Genomic DNA, 20,484 nt, shown 5'->3' with positions numbered 1-20,484 from the left:
TATTCTTGAAAATATACCTCTCTTTTGATATTTCAAACATATCTGATTTAGGCAATTTGCACAAAAATGCCAATATAAAACTGTTTATTGAAATTCCTTAAAATAATAATGAGTTGTTGCCATTCACAGAAAATATGACTAATTAATTTGGTGACATTGACTCGTATAAACTTCACTTAGTGCCTGGTGTGCAGTGTTGGTAGTGGGCTCCTATTTAAATGTTTAGAGTGACTAACTCATACGAAGGCTCTGGGAAAACTGTGACTTTAAGGAGTAATAAATAAGAAAAAGTGTGGTTAAATAGTTCATTTGTCTACTTAAATGCTATTGGCTTTATGCCAATTTTGCTAAGATTGTATATAGGACATTTTCAGATCATCTATAAATGTTGGTATACTTTCAGATTATAAGGAGTAATGATCAATCATCTCTTTTCACTATGACCTATACAGACAATAATTTAAAAACAACATTAAGATAGCATTAGGACACTTCATCAACTATTATATTTGCATTTTAAGTAAGATATGCAAATTATAGTAATAGTAAAATGGAAGGTAGTATATTTATGCCCTCCTTTAAGAGAAAGCTTCTCTCTGACATTAGAATTCCTTTTGGGTAGGTAATGATAAAGGAGATAGATTTATTTTAAAATATGTCAAAAATAATGAGTCATGACAGAACAGAAAAAAATGCAAACCTATAATTCTACTTGAGAAGCTGGAAGCTCCCTTTGACAAAGCATTTTTTTCTCTTAAATTACTACAGAGACCACAAACATAACAGAAGCCTCTGAAAAAAGCATACATATATTTTACTGATTAAGGCATGCATTTATACAGCTCTCACATATTTACAAAGTTTATCTTGGAAGAAAAGGAAGCTATTGTGCTTCCTTGTAGTATTCCAGTAGTGTCTGTCAATACATGCACGATAAGCCATATAAAATACACACATCATTCTGCTTCAAAAAGACATAGAAATTGATCTCTTTGCAAGCTACAGGTAGGCATTAATGTATTGTGTTATGGTAAATGTGAACTTAAAGGTAAAAATAGTGGTATAATGTCTACTTTATACAAATCTTAAACATGCTTTTATTATATGAAATACATTTTTAAATATGCATGTAGAAGACAAGGTTTTCTTCTTTTTAATATAACAAAGTTCTTAGGCTATTAAAAATTCCTTTTTCATAATTGAGCTAATCTCCTGCAGTTAAAAACATTATTTAATAGAAGAAATATTAGAGGAATCAAATAAAATGTTTATCTGAAGATTTTTAATAAGTAAGAAAACACTGCTAAACTGAGGATCACTTTCCAGCTAAACTTCCCCCCCCACCCATATTGCTACATATAATTTTAAATGACTGCATCTATTTCTTTGAGAAAACAAACATAACTCATGTCATAAGATACACTTACCTAATCACTCTGGAGGTTAATGGTGGTGGTGGGAGTCATAGACCAATGTGAACTAAAAGATCAGGTATGTTTTAGGAAAGCAGTTCCTTTTTAATTATCCAAAGAATACATTTTCAGGCATGAATTAAAGGTAATCCATTCTCTCTACCTCCCATTTCAAAACACAGTCAAGAAGCAGTCTCCCGCCCTTCCAGAGAGAAACACAGCAGACACACATAAGAAATATGCTTTGGACCTGTCTTCAGAATTCAAAGCAAGAAGCAATGCTGGTCCTGTAGAAATCCAGACCCCAGTAGCAGAATCATGTTGAACTTATATTTAGCATTTTCTCAGATCCTTCTATGAAATTTACCGGCTGATTACACCTCCTCCACACATGAGTTCACTTACACAGTGTTTGGTACGGCAGTAGAGGTGATTTGGCTAGGCTCTGAGGATCACAAACAGCAATAGCATGCTGTAGCTTAAAGCCCACTCCGCGGGCAGTACCATCAGCATCATCCACAATATGTTGCTTGAATCCCCTCTTACACACCAGAAAATACTAACTGTGGACGTGAAGGAAAGGAGCAACTTTAGCTGGATTTCTGCATCACTGACAGCAGTTTGCAGACTGCTGATTTGGAGCTCATTCGCCGGCAGCCGGGAATTCCTCAGCACCACGGACAGCGCCAACAACTGGCTTCAGAGCCCAGCACGGTCGAAATCCGGAGCTGCTTCTTTAGACCAGGCTAGAGTGTTCTCTAAAGCAGTCGCACTTTATACAGCTGATGCATGCATTAGGAGAGGGAAAAACCTTTTCATACGAGATACTTATGACATTGAAATTATAATAAAAATACAAAACATTATAATTATACCTAATGTATTCTTAGATGGGCTGCAGAGATGAAAGTTCTGGAAGAGAATTGCTTTTAGATTTAAGCCATCTGCAGTCTTGATTATTATTAATACATAAGGCATAATCATCGTCAAAGAATCTGTGAAAACATATGCTCCCCGATTCTATTTGACCCTTTGGTTGCAGAAGGACTTTGCCTATGCTATTTGATTATACTTCAGGCCGTCCTGCAGCTTGGATTTGATTTAAAAAAAAAAAAAAAAAGTAGCCCTGTTCTCCTGCAGTTTGTTCTCTAACATTCAAAATCAATCTCCTGTAATTCATCTAGTCTGTCATTAGGCGTCATTGTAAAGCTGTTTCTTTTAAACCACTAGCAAAGCTCCTCTGTCTCTAAATTCTTATCAAAATGAGAAAGAAAAAGAGACCCAGACACAAATAAATGAGCAAAAAGTTATTTTTTTTATTGGTAACAGTAGGAGCACTAAAATACATGTCCAAAGCATGTTTTCAAGCAAATTGTAAATGTTACCTGCTTGCATATTTAACCAGATATTTCCTGGTTTGGGACTAAACAAGGTATTTTCAAGCCTTAAAAGGAATGCCCTCCGCAGTGGGATATGCTGACCATCAAGACCACGTTCGAACTGTGCCGTCGGAACCTCCGGAAAACAAATACTCTCCGTCAGGAGAAAACACGACTGTGTGAGCCTCACTCTCATGGCCCATCAATTTGTGAATCTGCCCTGATTTAAGATCCAGCAAATGGATAACCCCATTGCCACTTGCCTGGGCTAAAACTCGACCTGAGAGAGAGAGAGAGAGAGAGAGAGAGAGAGAGAGAGAGAGAATATCAAAGTTTAATTTCAAGCAGTCATAGTTTATAAGCAGTGGAATACACAGTTTTGTTTCAGTTGTAATTCAACACTCATGTTAGAAGTCAGTCATTAAATATGAGCTCTCATCTGAGTTGGAAATAATTCCAGTCAAATGAAGACATACCACTGGTTAGATTATAAGAAGTTTTAATAAGGCAGTAAAATCTAATGCTCTACCTCCTTTACGTGCAGAGGTCGTCAAATACCCTGCTACTCTCTTTATATTTGGGATTAATAAACAATTTTGAAATGAGGGTGAAATAAACAAAGCAATGCAGATTTATTTTTCAAGTCAATTATTTGTGAAAAAAATGTCCAAAATCTGTGTCCCTATATAATGGATAATTTACATCTTCAATTTTGTGTCATACTTTAACTTTAATTATGCTAAATCTTTACTTAATTATAATAATATACATTTATGCTTTAAAAATTATGACACTTAGAAACATTTTTTGGAGTTGAAGTGAAAATAAATACTCCCATTTCAAGGATGACTTAGGTTTTTTTTTTTACTCTAATTTAACATTCAAAATTATGTTAAACTAAGTTTATATTACATAAGAACTAAATATAGCACAGAGTATTCTCATAATTTCTATACTGTATAATTTTTAGTGAATAATTTCTTTCAGGTGAAAAATATATCAGCAATCCAATTCTAATACTTAAGGAAGTAGGAAGTAGCAAACTACCAGGGAGTTTAGAGGTAAGTAAAGATAATAGAATATGTTTATATAAAGTCGGTATGTGGGGTAGATAAGTATGATATTAGTACTATCTGTGGGATTATCTAGTTATACTTAGAAGGCATATTATCATTTTAGTAATATTTAAAATTTATTAAACTCTAAACATGTTAGATACTAGATTTAGTACCTAGTGTTTAAATAATATCATATAATCCTTACAAGAATCTAATGATAAAAAAATATCAATTTCATTATATGGATGAACAAAGAGAGGTTTGGAAAGGCAAAGTAACTTTCTCAACAGGACATGGTAGGTATGGAGAAAGCTATCATTTGATCACTTTAAATCCATAGCCTGGGCTTTTAGTCACTGTGTTTTCCATATCCAACATAGTATTATTATCATCAATGATCCCTTTTTGACAGATTGTAAGTAGGTGATATATTGTGAAATGAAAATTTTTGTTTCACAGTAAAAATTCTTTAATAATATTGTTGTAAAAGTTAGAGTAAAATATTTAATCACTAATTATATTCCAAATTGTTATGATTATTTCAAAAACAGAGAAAAGTTATAAAGTAAAGCTAACCATAATAAATATGGCCTATTTGCAAACCTTTATAACTACTGGGCTACTTCATCTAGAACAAAGCCTGACACAGCAAAGATCCTTAGGATGGATTAGAGTGTCCAAAGAAACAGATGTGAATATTTATTATAAACCCTCTTCTACAAGTCTTTGCTGACAGAGGCATTACATATGGATTCCACTTCTAGCCTCATTCTATAGACAATTGCTATTTGTGACTTTACTATTTTTCTTGTAGTCTTCATATAACAGCTAGGAAGGGGACAAATATTAATTTCTATTTTTGAAACCAAACAAAATCAAAGCCCATAAAGAGAAAGGAAAAGATTTAGCTTTAAACCATTATCTTTTGTTGAAGTCAAATCTTTAAAAATCCTTATTAGAAACATTTATGAATGTTCTTGGTAATTTTTGAAGGTTCAATAGAACAGAGAAAATAATACAAGAACCTAATGATAGGATTATATAATTCAGCAGCACCATGCCTGAGGTATTTCAAAAATTCATCTCTAATAGAACAGATTTTAGTCAGCAAGTTTATAGTGAGGTGTATAGGTTTAGTTGAACTCATTTTCAGAAGATTGCAAGATTGTGATTATATATAAAATAACTCATTCTTAAAATGTGTGTAAATTTATAATCACGTTCAACTTTATTTAAAGTATATGGATTAGGAGCACCTGGGTGGCTCAGTTCAGTTAAGTGTCAGACTTTTGATTTCAGCTCAGATCATGATCTCACAGTTCGTGAGTTCAAGCCCCACAATGGGCTCTAGGCTGGCAGCGTGGAGCCTGATTGGGTTCTCTTTCTCCCTCTCTTTCTTCCCCACCCCCACTCATGCTGATTCTCTCTCTCTGAAAATAAACTTTAAAAATTAAAAAAAAAGTATATGGATTATTACATGGTATACAATGTCTGACCTAAAATTAGCTTTACTGGGATTTGAAATGCTGAACGCTTTTTAGGCTAGTAGATTTTCAAAATGACTTAGCAGGATGTGTCAGTTACTACATTAGTATCTAGTTGGTATGAGAGATATCACTCTCAAAAACAAAACAAAACAAAATCACAGTAAGAGTGTTGATAACATCTCTAGAAAGTGGAGTATTTACAGACATGTGCATAAGTATCTTTCTAAATATCTTGGTGTGATTGGCAATGAAAAATGAATCATGAAATAAATCATTTGCCATCTCAGTGTCAGTCTTTTTTTTTTTTTTCAATGTCACAGTCTTAATGATAAATTTAGGAAAAAGATTTATCTACAGAAAAACTTAACCAATGGAATAAAAAATATGGTAGAAATAAAATTTTCAGCAGTACCATGACAATTTATGAAAATTTGTACTAATGCTTATATTAAAGTTAACATGTCTCCTTAAAAAGTGAAATAATAAAAAATGATAAATTATGTATTTTTTACTTTAAATATTTTATTAAAATGTAATAACAAAATTTAACCAAAACAATTGTCCTGTGACCTGACTAGATTATTCCTGAATAGATTTTTTAAAATGTCATTTAGCATAGTATTTTAACAAGAATAATTACACCAAGTTATGAATGCACACATCCCATAAATATCACAGCATTTAAAGTATCAAATTTAAAAACATAGAGTAGTTAATCAACACTGATTTAAAAACAGAAATAGCCAAGTTGATTCATAAATGTATTTTAAAATAAAATATAAATATTTGAACATCTATTATATAAAAAATGACTTGCTTTGTTTCTTTTGTTAACATTTAAGTTATCAGGATGACCAAACTTTTCACAGAATGGGAACAAAATAAGGCTGGGGAGAAGATTGAAGTAATTTTGTAATTGCCATTCTTTCTTATAAATAACTCAGTATATATCAACAGTGAGTGCTTAGGACTATCTCTTCATTCACATATCTCTGAAAAACTTAATCAATTCATATTTTTATTTACCAAGACTTCAGAATACTCTCCTATTGATTAAATCTTTTTTGATGACTGATGAGGTTTGAATGAGGATTACATGTGTTGCCATCCATTTTACTCTATTCGATGAATTTTCCAATTTCTTTTGGCTTAGAAAACAAGCAGCAAATTTTACCTACCCAAACTATTGCTCTGCTATTAAATGAGACAGTCACCTTTGAAAATTAGTAGGTCTCTGCAATTTTAGTTCTAAACAGAAATAGAAGTTTGCTGATGGCATGGCTTCTTTATGCTTTGTTTTAAAAGGTAAATTTTTGAAAAATGTGCCTAATAATGTCTTACACAAAGCCATCTCAACTGAATTTGTATAAAAACTTGAATATTTGAATGTACTTATTTATTTAAGATACATTAGCAATAGAATCTCTTGAATAGCTCATGAAAATTCAGTGGTAAAATTTTATCTGGGTATATGCAATCCCTTCGGATAAACCAATAAATTGGAAAGTCTTAATCCCATGCTAATAGAATGTGCAAGTGAAATATTGGCACTTTTTCAAAGTGAAGAGTTTTTAATTCATTTTAGATATATATATGTGTGTGAAAACTCAATTTGATTTTAAGAATCTACACCTAGAGTAGCCAAGAGTTATTTTAAACTTTTCAACACTTGCCTCCTAACCAAGGCAAATTCTTCTTAAGATTACAATGTAATTTTAATATATACTATTTTTTTAATGTTTATTTTTGAGAGAGAGACAGAGTATGAGCAGGGGAGGGGCAGAGAGAAAGGGAGACACAGAATCTGAAGCCTCCAGGCTGCAAGCTGTCAGCACAGAGCCCAACATGGGGCTTGAACCCACAACCAGGATATCATGACCTGAGCCAAAGTTGGACTCTCAACTGACCAAGCCACCCAGACACCCCAAAATATTTTATTTTTATTTTTAAGTTATCTCTACACCCAACATGGAGATCAAACTCACAACCCAGAGATCAAGAATTGCACACCCTACCATTTGAGCCAGCCACACATCCCAAGTTTACAATATTTTTGACTCTAATCATGAAACTCGACACAATGAGTATTTAGTCTCTGCTTGTTGCATAGGAGTTAAGGTGTGATAAAACCCTTATGACATTTTTAAAGTAGAAAGGATATGAGTACATTTCTTTGTCTTTCAGGTTTGTCAGAATGACCTGAAATAATAGCCATCATTCATTGGGCATCTAGAGTACCACATGTTACGTCACATGTCCTGCATTTAACCTTGAGATGTAGAGATTCTCCCTTTCTAGCTAATGGCAAATTGGACTCAGAAAAGGTAAATCTGGAGCTTTCATCAAAATCTTTATTATTCAAAAAGTCTTGCTTCATTTCTCACTTTAGTGTTTCGTCCATAAATTAAGATTCAGATAAGTATGACACTTTGGGGCTTTTCTATAAATACCACTGAATTTCATAGGTAAATAGGCTCTTAAGTTTAATGCCCATGTTAATATCCTAAGTCTTTTATTCAGTGTTGATTTTACTACTTTATGAGACTCTAAAACTAAAACATCCATGTTCTTGAGGGAGATATATGTATCTCCATTAATTCTTAAATGTATAACCTTATAATGTATATATCATACATATTAAAAATCATATCCAACTGATAAAGATATTCAAGTTAAAGCCCTTCTCATATTTCTAGCAAAATTATCTTTTTAGTTTTTCCATTTCTATTTTGGTACTGTATTCTTTGTGTTTTCCAGACTCCAAACTACAGTGACATTCATTTCTCACCTTTCTCCCTCTCCATAATTATCCCAAGTTCTATCCATTCATTTTTACTAATTTTCTACAGATTGCTAATTTTCAGGTATTATGTTCACAATATTAAGGTCCTTGTTTTTATTTGTTACCACCATTGAAATGGTACACCAAATGATCATTTTTATTATCATTTCTTTACCTTAAAATCTACATATAGTAACTCCTAAGGTGTTTCTTCAGTTATGTCCATCCCATTTTAAAATACTATAAATTTTAATAGAACATTTTAAAATACCATGAATTTTAATAGAACAACACCAAAAGCAGCAGCAACAGCAACAAAGAGAATCCTTACAACTCTGACATTCTCAGGTTGTTTTTATTTATTTATTTATTTATTTATTTATTTATTTATTTATTTATTTATTTAAAAAGGGTTTTTAAAAAAATATTTATTTTGTTTTTGAGAGAGCATGCATGCAAGTGAAGGAGGAAGGGAAAGAGAGAAAGACAGAGATACAGAGTTTCCCAAATGGGCTCTACCCTGACAGCAGTGAGCTGGATGTGGGGCTCAAACACAAATTGCAAGATCATGACTTCAGCTGAAGTCAGATACCACCCAGGTGTCCTTTTCAGGCCTTTAGATCCAAACATCTCATTTTACAAATGAACAGCTGATATGAAATGACTTACCCAAAGTAAGAAAAAGTATTTATTTACAGCAGTTGAAGAATCTTGTTGAAAAACAGATCTTTGACTCCCAAATCTGTGCTCTTTTTACTGTTGCCTTCTGACACTGAATAATGTTCTAGTATCTTAGCATGACTTTTAAGACCTCCATACTCCAAATCAGCATTTATTTATCCCAATACACTTTTACCTGAACCCTATATTCTCCATCAAATGATTTGCCATTATTTCTTGTATATATTTTTCACTCCCTTATCTTTGGATTGTTGCTTCTGTTATTGCCTCTGGTGAAATATTTTTCTTAGCTATTTCCATGGTCCCCAGCCTTATCTTCATAATAAAAGTCAACCCATTTGTTAAGTCCCAGTTCAAAATGGCTTTCTTCATCTTGTTGATACAAGGCATCCCTAGTAGAGATCTTCCTATTTTGAACATTCATTGCATTTTATTCATACCATTTCTGTGGTAATAAGATGCCAAAATAAATATATGTTAACTGTGTATTTCTCTTATTTTCTTAACTTTGTAATTACTCAAGAACAGGGACATGTCATATTTTTGCATTCCCCTTGCAGCTTAGTACACAGACTGTTGTAATTAATCTGCAGTACTAGTGGTAACATTTTTCATGATTAAATTTTTTAGTCTTTGTTATCTTTAAAGCACTATTCTAAGCTCTTTAGACATGCTATCTCATTTTATCCTTACTACAATCCTATGGTGTAGATATATACCTGCACTTTCCATTATAGCATATATTTCTCACATGGCAGCTATTGAGCACTTGAAATGCAGCTGGTGCATACTGAAATATTTGGAAATTGTAATATGCTCAGCAGATTTCAGGCTTTAGGAACAAAATACAAAATATTTTATTAATTTATTTTGATTACATGTGATAAAATATAAAATAAATTTCACACATTTTTTAAAAGCATGGCTACTTAAAATTTTTAATTATGTATGTGGTTCATATATTTCTATTGGACAACACTAGCACATATCCTATTTTATACAGGAAAAACATGAGGCTTAGAGAGACGAAAGCAACTTCTCCGAGGCCACACAGCTCATAAATAGTGGAGTCTGGATTTGAGGGCTATAGGAGTCCAAAGCTCATGCTCTCATAATCTACGTCATGCCCTAATACCTCGGATGAATTTTTATTGATTGGCTCAATATTGTCTCTCCTACTGTGATTAAGCTTCCTTTACTAAAATGCAATATGAGTCAGAGTAAACATCTCTTGGGTGTGTAGCTCCAGTTTCCAGCTAAATCTCTGCTTGCTCCTAGGAATACTTTAAAATTAATTTCTATTTAAGTACAAGAAATATTTCAAAATTTCATTTCTGTGGTTACCCTAATGGCCCTTATTGACTCCAAGAATCTTATTGTACAATTAGCTTCCTGGGAATAAGGTGGGAGGGTGACTTAGAAAAGAAGCTTTTAATCTTTTAGTGCTCAAAAAGCCTATCCATGTACCCAACATTCAACAGTGCCTTAGTGAGCAAAAATCAAAACAAATCAAACACAAACAAAATACACCTCCACAACTTTAGATAAGTGAATTATATTAAGATGTTATAAAAATTTATCATGTCATTTTTGCTCTAAAGGAAAAAAGAAAACCAGAATATAGCATTCTTCTGATGCTTACACTTTCAACATTGACTAACATCGTCTCAGATTCTCCCAAACGTTATTTTTGAATACAGTAAATATATTTTGTCCAATTCCTTACACAGGTTGTTCATGGAAAGAGAAAGTTCTTGTTTTGTTGAAAGATTTCAACTTAATTTGTTTTACCTGAAGGATTCCTTCAGAATTAAAAAGTTAAGTTGTTAGGTTGATAACATTATCTAAGAGAGAGTTAGTGAGAATTCAGTTGTCAATATGACAATTCATAGTCTCTGAAATTGAAAATAAAAATTGAGATGTATAAAATATTTTTAAAGAATTCTCATAAATATACAGTGTTAATTTCGGGTATACAATACAGTGATTCAACAATTCTATACATTACTCAGTGCTCATCATGAGAGCACTCTTAATCTCCCCTTCACCAATTTCACTGATTCTTCCACCCACCTCCCCTCTGATAACCATCAGAGGGTTCGCTACCCAATTATTCTCTACAGTTAAAAGTCTGATTTTTGCTTTTTTTCTTTGTTCATTTGTTTTGTTTCTTAAATCCCACATATGGATGAAATCATATGGTATATGTTTTTCCGTAATTGAAAGACATTAGCATTAGCATTTTACTCTAGGTCCACTCATGTTGCAAATAGTAAGATTTTATTGTTTTTAATTGTTGAATAATAATCCGTGTGTGTGTGTGTGTGTGTGTACTTCTTTATCCATTCATCTATCTTTATTCATTCATGTATGTTTTTTTCTTTATCCATTCATCTATTGATGGACACTTGGACTGCTTCATAATTTGGCTATTGTAAATAATGCTGCAAAACACATAGGGGCACATATATCTTTTCAAATTAGTTTATCTGTATTCTTTGAGTAATACCCAATAGTGGAATTACAAGATTGTACAGCAGTTCTATTTTTAATTTTTTGAGGAACCTCCACACTGTTTTCCACAGTGGCTGCACTAGTTTACACTCCCACCAACAGGGTATAAGGATTCCTTTTATTCCATATCCTTGCCAACACTTGTTATTTCTTGTGTTTTCAACTTAAGCAATTCTGGAAGGTGTGAATTAATATCTCATTGTGTTTTTGATTTGCATTTCTCTGATGATTAGTAATGTTGAATGGCTTTTTATGTGTCTGTTGGCCATCTGTATGTCTTCTTTGGAGAAATGACTGTTCATGTCTCCTGTCCATTTTTAATTGGTGATCAATATTTTTGGTGTTGTGTTGTAACTTCTTTATATATTTTGGATACTAACCCTTTATCAGATATGTCATTTGTAACTACATTTTCCCATTCAGTACGTTGCTTTCTAGTATTGTTGATTATTTCCTTTTCTGTGAATAAACTTTTTATTTTGTAGTAGTCCCAATAACTTATTTTTGCTTTTGTTTCCCTTACCTCAGGAGACATATTTAGAAGGATGTTGCTATGATCAACATCAGAGAACTTACTGCCTGTGCTCTCTTCTAGAAGTTTCATGGTTTTGGTTCTCATATATAGGTCCTTAATCCATTCTTGAGTTTATTTTTGTGTATGGTGTTAAGAAAGTGATTCAGTTTTATACTTTTGTATGTAGCTGTCTAGTTTTTGAAACACTATTTGTTGAAGAGACTTTTTTCCACTCCATATCCTTGCCTCTTTTGTTGAAGATTAATTGACCATATATTCATGATTTTACTTCTGGGCTTTCTCTTCTGTCCCACTGATCTATGTGTCTGTCTTTGTGCCAGTACCATACTCTTCTGGTTACTACAGCTTTGTAAACTACAAAATATATTGAAATCTAGGACTGTGATACTTCCATCTTTGTTCTTTTTTTTTAATATTTTAAATTTTTAATGTTTATTTTTAACAGAGAAAGAGCACAGGTGAGCATGAGCGATGAGGGGCAGAGAGAGAAACACAGAATCCAAACCAGGCTCCAAGACTTCGAGCTGTCAACAGACAGCCTGATGTGGGGCTTGAATCACAGACCGCAAGATCATGACCTGAGCTGAAGTTGGAAGCTGAACTGACTGAGTCACCCAGGTGCCCCTATTTTCTTTTCAAGATTGCTTTGGTTATTTGGAGTCTTTTGTGTTTCCAAGCAAATTTCAGGGCTGTTTGTTCTAGTTCTGTCAAAAATGCTATAGGTATTTTGATAAGGATTGGATTACATCTGTAGATTGCTTTGGGTAATATGAGCATTTTAACAATATTTTTTCTTCTAACCCGGGAGCATGGAATATCTTTTCATTTCTATGTCATCTTCAATTTCTTTCATCAGTGTTTTATAGTTTTCAGAGTACAGGTCTTTCACCTCCTTGGTTAAGTTTATTTCTAGGTATTTTTTAATTTTTATTTTTGGTGCAATTGTAAATGGGATTGTTTTCTTCATCTTTCTTAATTTTCTTTTTGTTCCTTCATTATTAGGGTATAGAAATGCAAGAGATTTCTATATATTGATTTTATATCCTGCCACCTTAATGAACTCATTTATCAGTTCTAAGTAGTTTTTTTTGGTGGAGCCTGTAGGGTTTTCCATATACAGTATCATGTCATCTGCAAATAGTGAAAGTTTCATTTCTTTCTTATCAATTTAGATTCCTTTTCTTTTCTTTATTTCTTTCTTTCTTGCTTGCTTGCTTTTTTATTGCTTTGGCTAGGACTTCTAGTACTAGGCTGAATATAAGTGTTGAGTGTGGACATCCTCATCTTGTTCCAAATCTTAGAAAAGTTTTCCATTTTCACCATTAAGTATGATGTTAGCTATGGTTTTTTCATAACGCATTTACCACGTTGAGGTATGTTTTCTCTAAATCTACTTTGTTGAGGGTTTTACTCATGAATGGATGTTGTAAATGTCAAATTCTTTTTCCGCATCTGTTGAGATCATATGGTTTTATTCTCTTTCTTGTTGATGTGATGTATCATGTTGATTGCTTTGAGATTATTGAACCACTCTTACACCTTGAGAATAAGTCCCAGTTGATCATGTTGAGTGATTTTCTTAAAATGTATTATTGGATTCAGTTTGCTAATAAGCTGTTCAGGATTTTAACATCTATGTTTATCAGAGATAACTGACCTGTAGTTCTCTTTTTTTTAGTTGTGTCTTTTTCTGGTTTTAGTATCAGGATAATGCTGGTCTCATAGAATGAATACAGAAGCTTTCCTTCTCTTCTATATTTGGAACAGTTTAAGAACAACAGGTATTAAATGTTTATTAAATGCTTGCTAGCATTCACCTGTGAAGCCATCTGGTCATGGACTTTTGTTTGTTGGGAGTTTTTGTTTATTATTATTAATGATTCAACTTAACTGTTGGTAATCTATATGTTCAAATTTCTATTTCTTCCTGAATGAGTTTTGGGAGGTTCTGTTTCTAGAAATTTATCCTAGGTTGTCCAATTTGTTGGCATATACTTTTCATAATATTTTCTTACACTCCTTTGTATTTCTGTAATCTTTGTTGTTATTTCTCCTCTTTCATTTCTAATTTTGTTTATTTGAGTCATCTCTCTCTTATTTTAATGTATCTGGCTAAAGGTGTATCGATTTTGTTTATCTTGGTTTCATTGACATTTTTATCACTTTTTAGTTTCTAATTCATTTACTTCTGCTCTAATCTTTTATGTTTTCTTTCTTCTACTGGTTTGGGGTTTTGTTTTTTCTTCTATCTCTTTTAGGTCTAAGATTCAGTGTTTATGTGAGATTTTTCTTCTTAAGGTAGGTATATATTGATATAAACTTTCCTCTTAGGACAGCTTTTGCTGCATCCCAAAGATTTTGAACTGTTGTGTTTTCATTGTCATTTGTCTACATGTATTTTTAAAAATTTCCTCTTTGATTTCTTAGTTGAACTATTCATTGTTTAGTAGCATTTTTATTTAACCTCCATGTATATGTGTTCTTTCCAGATTTTTTTCTTGTGGTTGATTTCTAGTTTCATAGCGTTGTGGCTGGAAAAGATGTATAGTAATGATTGATCTTTTTGAATTTGTTGAGACTTGGTTTGTGGCCTAATATGTGATCTATTCTGGAGAACGTTCCAGGCACACGTAAAAAGTATGTGTATTCTGCTGTTTTAGGATGCAATATTCTGAATATAACTGTTAGATCCATCTGGCTCAAAGTATCATTCAAAGCTACTGTTTCCTTGTTGATTTTCTGTTTGGATGAGCTATCCATTGATATAAGTAAAGTGTTAAAATTTCCTATTATTATGTTATAATTAATTATTTTATGTTTGTTATTAACTGCTTTAGGTATTTGGGTGCTTCCAAGTGGATGCATACATATTTACAATTGGTATTACTTGTTGTATTGTTCCCTTAATGATTATAGAGTGTCCTTCTTTTTCTTTTGTTGCAGCCTTTGTATTACAGTTGATTTTATCTGATATAAGTTTTGCTATCCTGGCTTTATTTTCACTTTCATTTGCATAGTAAATGCTTTTCCCATCCCTTCACTTTCAATCTGAATGAGACTTTAATTCTAAAATAAGTCTCTTTTATTAAAAAATTGTTTATTTTTGAGAGAGAGAGAGAGAGCACAGGGGAGGAGCAGAGAGAGAGAGAGAGAGACAGAGACAGAATCTGAAGCAGGCTCCATGCACTGAGCTGTCAGCACAGAGCCTGACGTTGCGCTTGAACCAAGAAACTATGAGATTATGACCTGGGCTGGTCAGGCACCTAAGCCACCTAAGCACCCCTGAAAAAGTCTCTTATAGGCAGCATATAGATGAATCTTGCTTTTTTATCCATTCTGTCACCCTATACTTTTGATTGAAGAATTTAGTCAATTTAAGTTTATTCATTTATTTTGAGAGAGAGTAGGGGAGAGTCTGAGAAAGAGGGAGAGAGAGAATCCCAGACAGATTCCACAATCTCAGTTCAGAATTCCAGGTGGGGGTTGAACTTACAAACCATGACATTATGACCCGAATTGAAACCAAGAGACACCTGACTAAGCCACCCAGGTTCCCGCATTTAGTCCATTTAAACTCAAAGTAATTATTGATAGTTGTTTACACCATTATTTTGTTACTTGTTTTATGACTGTTTTGTAGTTCTATTTCTTCTCTTGCTCTTTACTCTCACAGTTTGCTTGCTTTCTTTAGCGATATACTTTGATTCTGTTATATTTATTTTTTGCATATTTCTAGGTTTTGATTTGTGGTTACCATTAGGTATGTATATAATATCTTGTACATATGGCAGCCTAAATTAAGCTGATGGTTATTTAAGATTTAATCCATTACTTCTCTCCTCCCTACATTTTAGGTATATGGTGTCATACTTTAGATCCTTTTATTTTGTGAATTCATTGGCTGATTTTTATAGCTATGCCTAATTTTACTGTTTTGGTGCTTCCTACTTTTTTTACTCTTACCTATGGTCTCTCCTTTCCATTCAAAAGGTTCCCTTTAAAATTTCTTGTAGGGCTGGTTTAGTGGCCATGAGCTCCTTTTTTCATCTCTGATTGGTCTTTTCTAATGTTTTTTTCTTTGTTAAGGGTCTCATTGAGGTCCTCCACTCTTTTCTCCAGTCTATTGAGTATCTTTACAACCATTACTTTAAATTTTCTATCAGGCATGTTACTTATCTCTGTTTTTTTTAGTTCCTTGCAGTGATTTTGTCCTGTTCTTTCATTTGGGATATATTCCTCTGTCTCCTCATTTTGTCTAACTCTATGTGCCTGCTTCTATGTGTAAGAAAAGTCAGCTGCATCTCCTGCTCTTAAAAATAGTGACCTTATAAAGAAGAGGTCCTGTAGTGCCTTACAGTGAAGTTCCCCTGTTCACCAGAATCTGGTGCTTCAAGGGTGTTTCCTATGTGTGTTGCATACATCATACTGTTGTGGCTTGGCTGCATTTGCCCAGCCCAGTCATCTGCAATGACTTTCTTTGCCTGTTGTATGCAGAGTTCTGTTCCTGTGCTGTTCGTGAGCTAGTCTAGGGCTGCTTTCTTGGGTTGAGTCAGAACAGGCATATGCCAGAGATGCAATACCACAGAACTGCAGGGTGCTTTCCCTGAGTTGTCTTCTGAGAAGCTTTTGTTCATGGAGAGGGCCTACAGTCAGATGTTATGTCTCCAGTCCATGTTTGGGGCTGCATTTGGATGGGTATGTGTGGTTATTTTTTCCTCTTCCAGGGACAGGAGTCACTTTGGAGTGGCCCTTGTCAGGGTTGCTTGCACATTGCCAGCTTGTGGCACCAGTTTGGATGGGCTCCTGCCAAGGAAATATGGGATGGGGCTGTGATGAAAATTGCCATCAAGGTCTGCCCTGATCTGCTGCAGGAGGGGACTTGCAGCTGCCCAACTGAAGCAGGCAGGGTTGGAGGGGGCAAATCTGCAAAAGAGCACAGGGACTGGGGCATGCAGTGTTAGCAGTGTTTGCTATGGGAAAGGACCTGGCTAGAGGGGCTGTGTCTGTAGGAGAATGCAGGGTCAGGGAACACAGATATATAGGAAGCAAGTTAGTGAGTTAGGTGGAACGTGTTGGTGCTATACTAGTTCCTGCAGGTGTCCTTGTATCTAGACTGGGTAGTAGGGAAGGGAAATGGCACTCACTAGCTCCTTTGTTCCTGCAGAAGTTCTCCAACAATTCCTGTTCCTCCAGCACATACTCTGAGATTAGTAAACAAATCTCCTTCCCATATACCCGAGGCATTTTTTCAAACTTCTGCTTCTATACAGTATCTCTGTGGGGCTATTGGTTGTGCAGTCTTTTTTTTTTTTTTTTAATTTTTAATGTTTATTTTTTGAGAGAGACAGAGACTGAGCAGGCGAGGGGCAGAGAGAGATGGAGACATAGAATCCAAAGCAGGCTCCAGGCTCCGAGCTGTCAGCACAGAGCCCGATGTGGAACTCGAACTCACAGACTGCGAGATCACGACCTGAGCCGAAGTTGGACACCCAACCCACTGAGCCACCCAGGCACCCCTAGTTGTGCAGTCTTTTTAAGGGCAGAGACTCCGTTTCCTATTACACTCCAGTATCAGAGCCAAGCCAGATTATTTTAGAGTTCCAGGGGTTAAACCCTACTGATTGTAAGTACTTGTGAAGTTATGTTTTGGTTTTCAAAGCCAAATGTTATGGGGATTCATCTTCCTTGTGTGGGTTCTCCTTGCCTGGGGTGCCTGGTATGAGGGTCTGTTTCTCTCCCGTCTCTGCAACCACAGCATTTCTCCTGTGGACAGTCTCACAGATCCTTTTATATCCTGACCACATCTCTATTCCTATGTGGCCTTCCTACCCTCTTCAGTGTGGCCTCATCTCTGTATTTACCTATGGAGTCTGCTCTGCCAGGCTTTAGGTCATTTTCTGGGTTATTTACATTGATGTAATCAGTTGTATCTGTGGGACGAGGGAGGCTTAGGGTCCTCCTACTCCACCATCTATTCTCTGTCCCTCACAAAGAACAGTTTAATAAAATAAATTGTTAGTTAAGTTTTGTAAAGATACTGGTTCAGCAACACTTTCCAAGGTGATATATTTACTAGCCTAAATGAATCCATTTGTAATGGAACATTTAAGTAAGGAAAATAGAGTAGACTTTAAACTTTACTAAATTATGTTGATAGGAGTCTTTGATTTTTCTTTTTTAAATGTTTATTTTAAAGAGAGAGAGAGAGTCAGAAAGAGAGAACAAGCAGGGGAGGGGCAGAGAGAGAGAGGGAGACACAGAATCTGAAGCAGGTCCAGGCTCTGAGCTGTGAGCACAGAACCTGATACCAGGCACAATCCCATGAACCTTGAGATCATGACCTGAGCTGAAGTCTGATGCTCAACCAATTGAGCCACCCAAGCATTCCTTTATTAGAGGAATAATTCAGTAAATGTATTAAAAGTTGATATTCTTTTAAAATTGAGCTTCTTTGGAAAAAGCTTCCATTGAATAACTTATCCAATGAGCCATCAGTTATCAGGTAATGTTAGCAAGGCAACTGTAGCTTCATATATATATTTTTTAAGTTTATTTACTTATCTTGAGAGAGAGAACAAGCAAGCACAAGTGGGGAAGGGGCAGAGGAGGAGAGACAGAACCTAAAGCAGGCTCTGCGCTGATGGTGCAGAGCGAGATGCGGGGCTTGAACCCACAAACTGTGAGATCATGACCTGAGTTGAGATCAAGAGTCTGACACTTAACCAACTGAGCCACACAGGCCCCCTAGTTTCACATATTATTTGGGTCGAGTGAATAGAATCCTATTTAGTGATATGAATTAAATGCTATATATTGAAACTATAAACTTATTGCTTAGAAAGTTAATTTAGAAGACACACTTTTCTTATTACCCTCTCTGTACACTTATATTAGCAAAAAGGTCACAAAATTCACTTGTAAGTGGACATTACAAAAGTATAATTTGACGACAATATTATGAGTCAACAGTTGACTAAAACTGTGCAGTTTTCTATTATATCATCAGGAATAACATCATTCTGGATTAAACATATGTCTGCATGAATGAAATTGTTACAAGGAATAGAAGCAGATTCAAAACTTATGTTTATTACAAATAATGAAAATGTGAATGAAATACATCATTACATTTCTCATTAAAATAACTTCAGTAATTTCTCATAATTATTCATACTTTGATTAAATTTTGAATATATTCCCCTAAACAAAAATACCCATTTTACATTTTATTCAAATTAGTTTCATACACAGATCATAGGAAATTTGTTTATCACAAATATACAAAAGTGAAGTCTACAAAAATTGTGTGCCATAAAATAACATATCAGAGAGGGGGAAAGAGATTTTGATCAATAAGGAAATGATTTTTATACACATCAGAACCAATTTGAAGCAATTCTCTCAATCAATATAGATAGGCAGAAATGCTTCTCAGCATTTATTACCTGTGGAGAGTATTATTGATTAATTGTATTGATTTTTAGAATGCATGTGGAGAAGCATCTGTTGTTTCTTTAAAAGATGTCTTAAAATGAAAAGTATCAAGAAAGTATTTAAGTTTTGAGGATTTGCATTAATAGCTCAACCTAGGTCATTATTCAGAATTTCAAAAACACCATTGAAGGAGATGTGAAATTTGATTTAGTTTATTTTGCATTCTATTTCTAATCCATACATTTCAGAAAAAAAGTTTAGTTGGGAATTTAACTTGCCTGAGTTCCAGTAACAATTTATAAACTTTTCAAGTATTTTTACTATGTATATGTTTGCTAAAAGATCTGAACTTTTATCTTATAAGTTTGTACTACTTGAACAAAGATTAATTTGTGTCAAAGGATAAACATGTTAAGGAATAAATGCATTTTAAATTTCTCTAAAAACTCATACATAAAAATGACAATAAAGAGCAGGGGAAACTTTGATACCTTGTTTTAGGACCTGTAGTCAAGCAGATATGTTTACCTTACTTAGAGTAGATAATATGTAATGGACACCACAGCTGTTGAAGATAAAATGTAACATTACTTAAACTTAGTATGGAATTTTATTAAGCAAGTAAATTTTGCTCCACAGAGTATGTTTTACATGCTTGCTATAAATGGTTTAAAATAAATATATATGCCTTCCATATGAAATTTGTATCTTGTTTAAAAAGGCATTTCTTTGGCACCATAGAAATTCCTAAATGTTAGTAGGTAAATAAATCCAAAACAAAGTATTTCCTTGCTAGGAACAGAACTTTGGTTTCATAAAATATTTTCCCCTATTAGGAGAGCATGAATGAGTATCTTGAACAGGTGCTTTCCTACATGAGCTATCTTCTAAATATTACAGAAATCCCTTGTGAGATGTACCTAAAGTCCTAAAAATGTTCTAACTAATTATTGAATCTATTTAGAATATCAACAGCCACCTGCTTTCATTATGGAATCCTTGTAGACCTTTTTCCTAACTTGGTCCTCACCTATGCAGCTGATCAGTGTTGAAATAATATTTATTCAGGTACCCCATGCACCTGGAGCTTTGCAAACATTTCAGAAAATCATTTACTGATGTCAGAGGAAAATCTAGTTTTGGTACATTTCTGGAGATCAGATAAGCTATGGTAAAGTGTGGTTTAGAACAAGTCATAGTCT

At 34.0% G+C, this 20,484-nt stretch overlaps 1 protein-coding gene across 1 annotated transcript in view; it reads right to left on the bottom strand.

Annotated features, from left to right (window-relative positions):
• Window positions 1-2,708: 2,708 nt before the first annotated feature.
• Window positions 2,709-20,484, bottom strand: part of SPAG16 (sperm associated antigen 16) — a 495,050-nt gene continuing 477,274 nt past the window's right edge. The window contains exon 8 of the mRNA XM_077748565.1: window positions 2,709-3,071. Within this exon, the coding sequence (XP_077604691.1) occupies window positions 2,896-3,071 (176 nt within the window). The 3' untranslated portion in view covers window positions 2,709-2,895. The remainder of the gene's footprint in view (window positions 3,072-20,484) is intronic.

The sequence above is a fragment of the Crocuta crocuta genome, unplaced genomic scaffold (genome assembly GCF_008692635.1).
Source record: "Crocuta crocuta isolate KB4526 unplaced genomic scaffold, BGI_CrCroc_1.0 scaffold229, whole genome shotgun sequence".
NCBI lineage: Eukaryota > Metazoa > Chordata > Mammalia > Carnivora > Hyaenidae > Crocuta > Crocuta crocuta.
This window is presented reverse-complemented; position numbering and strand designations above follow the sequence as displayed.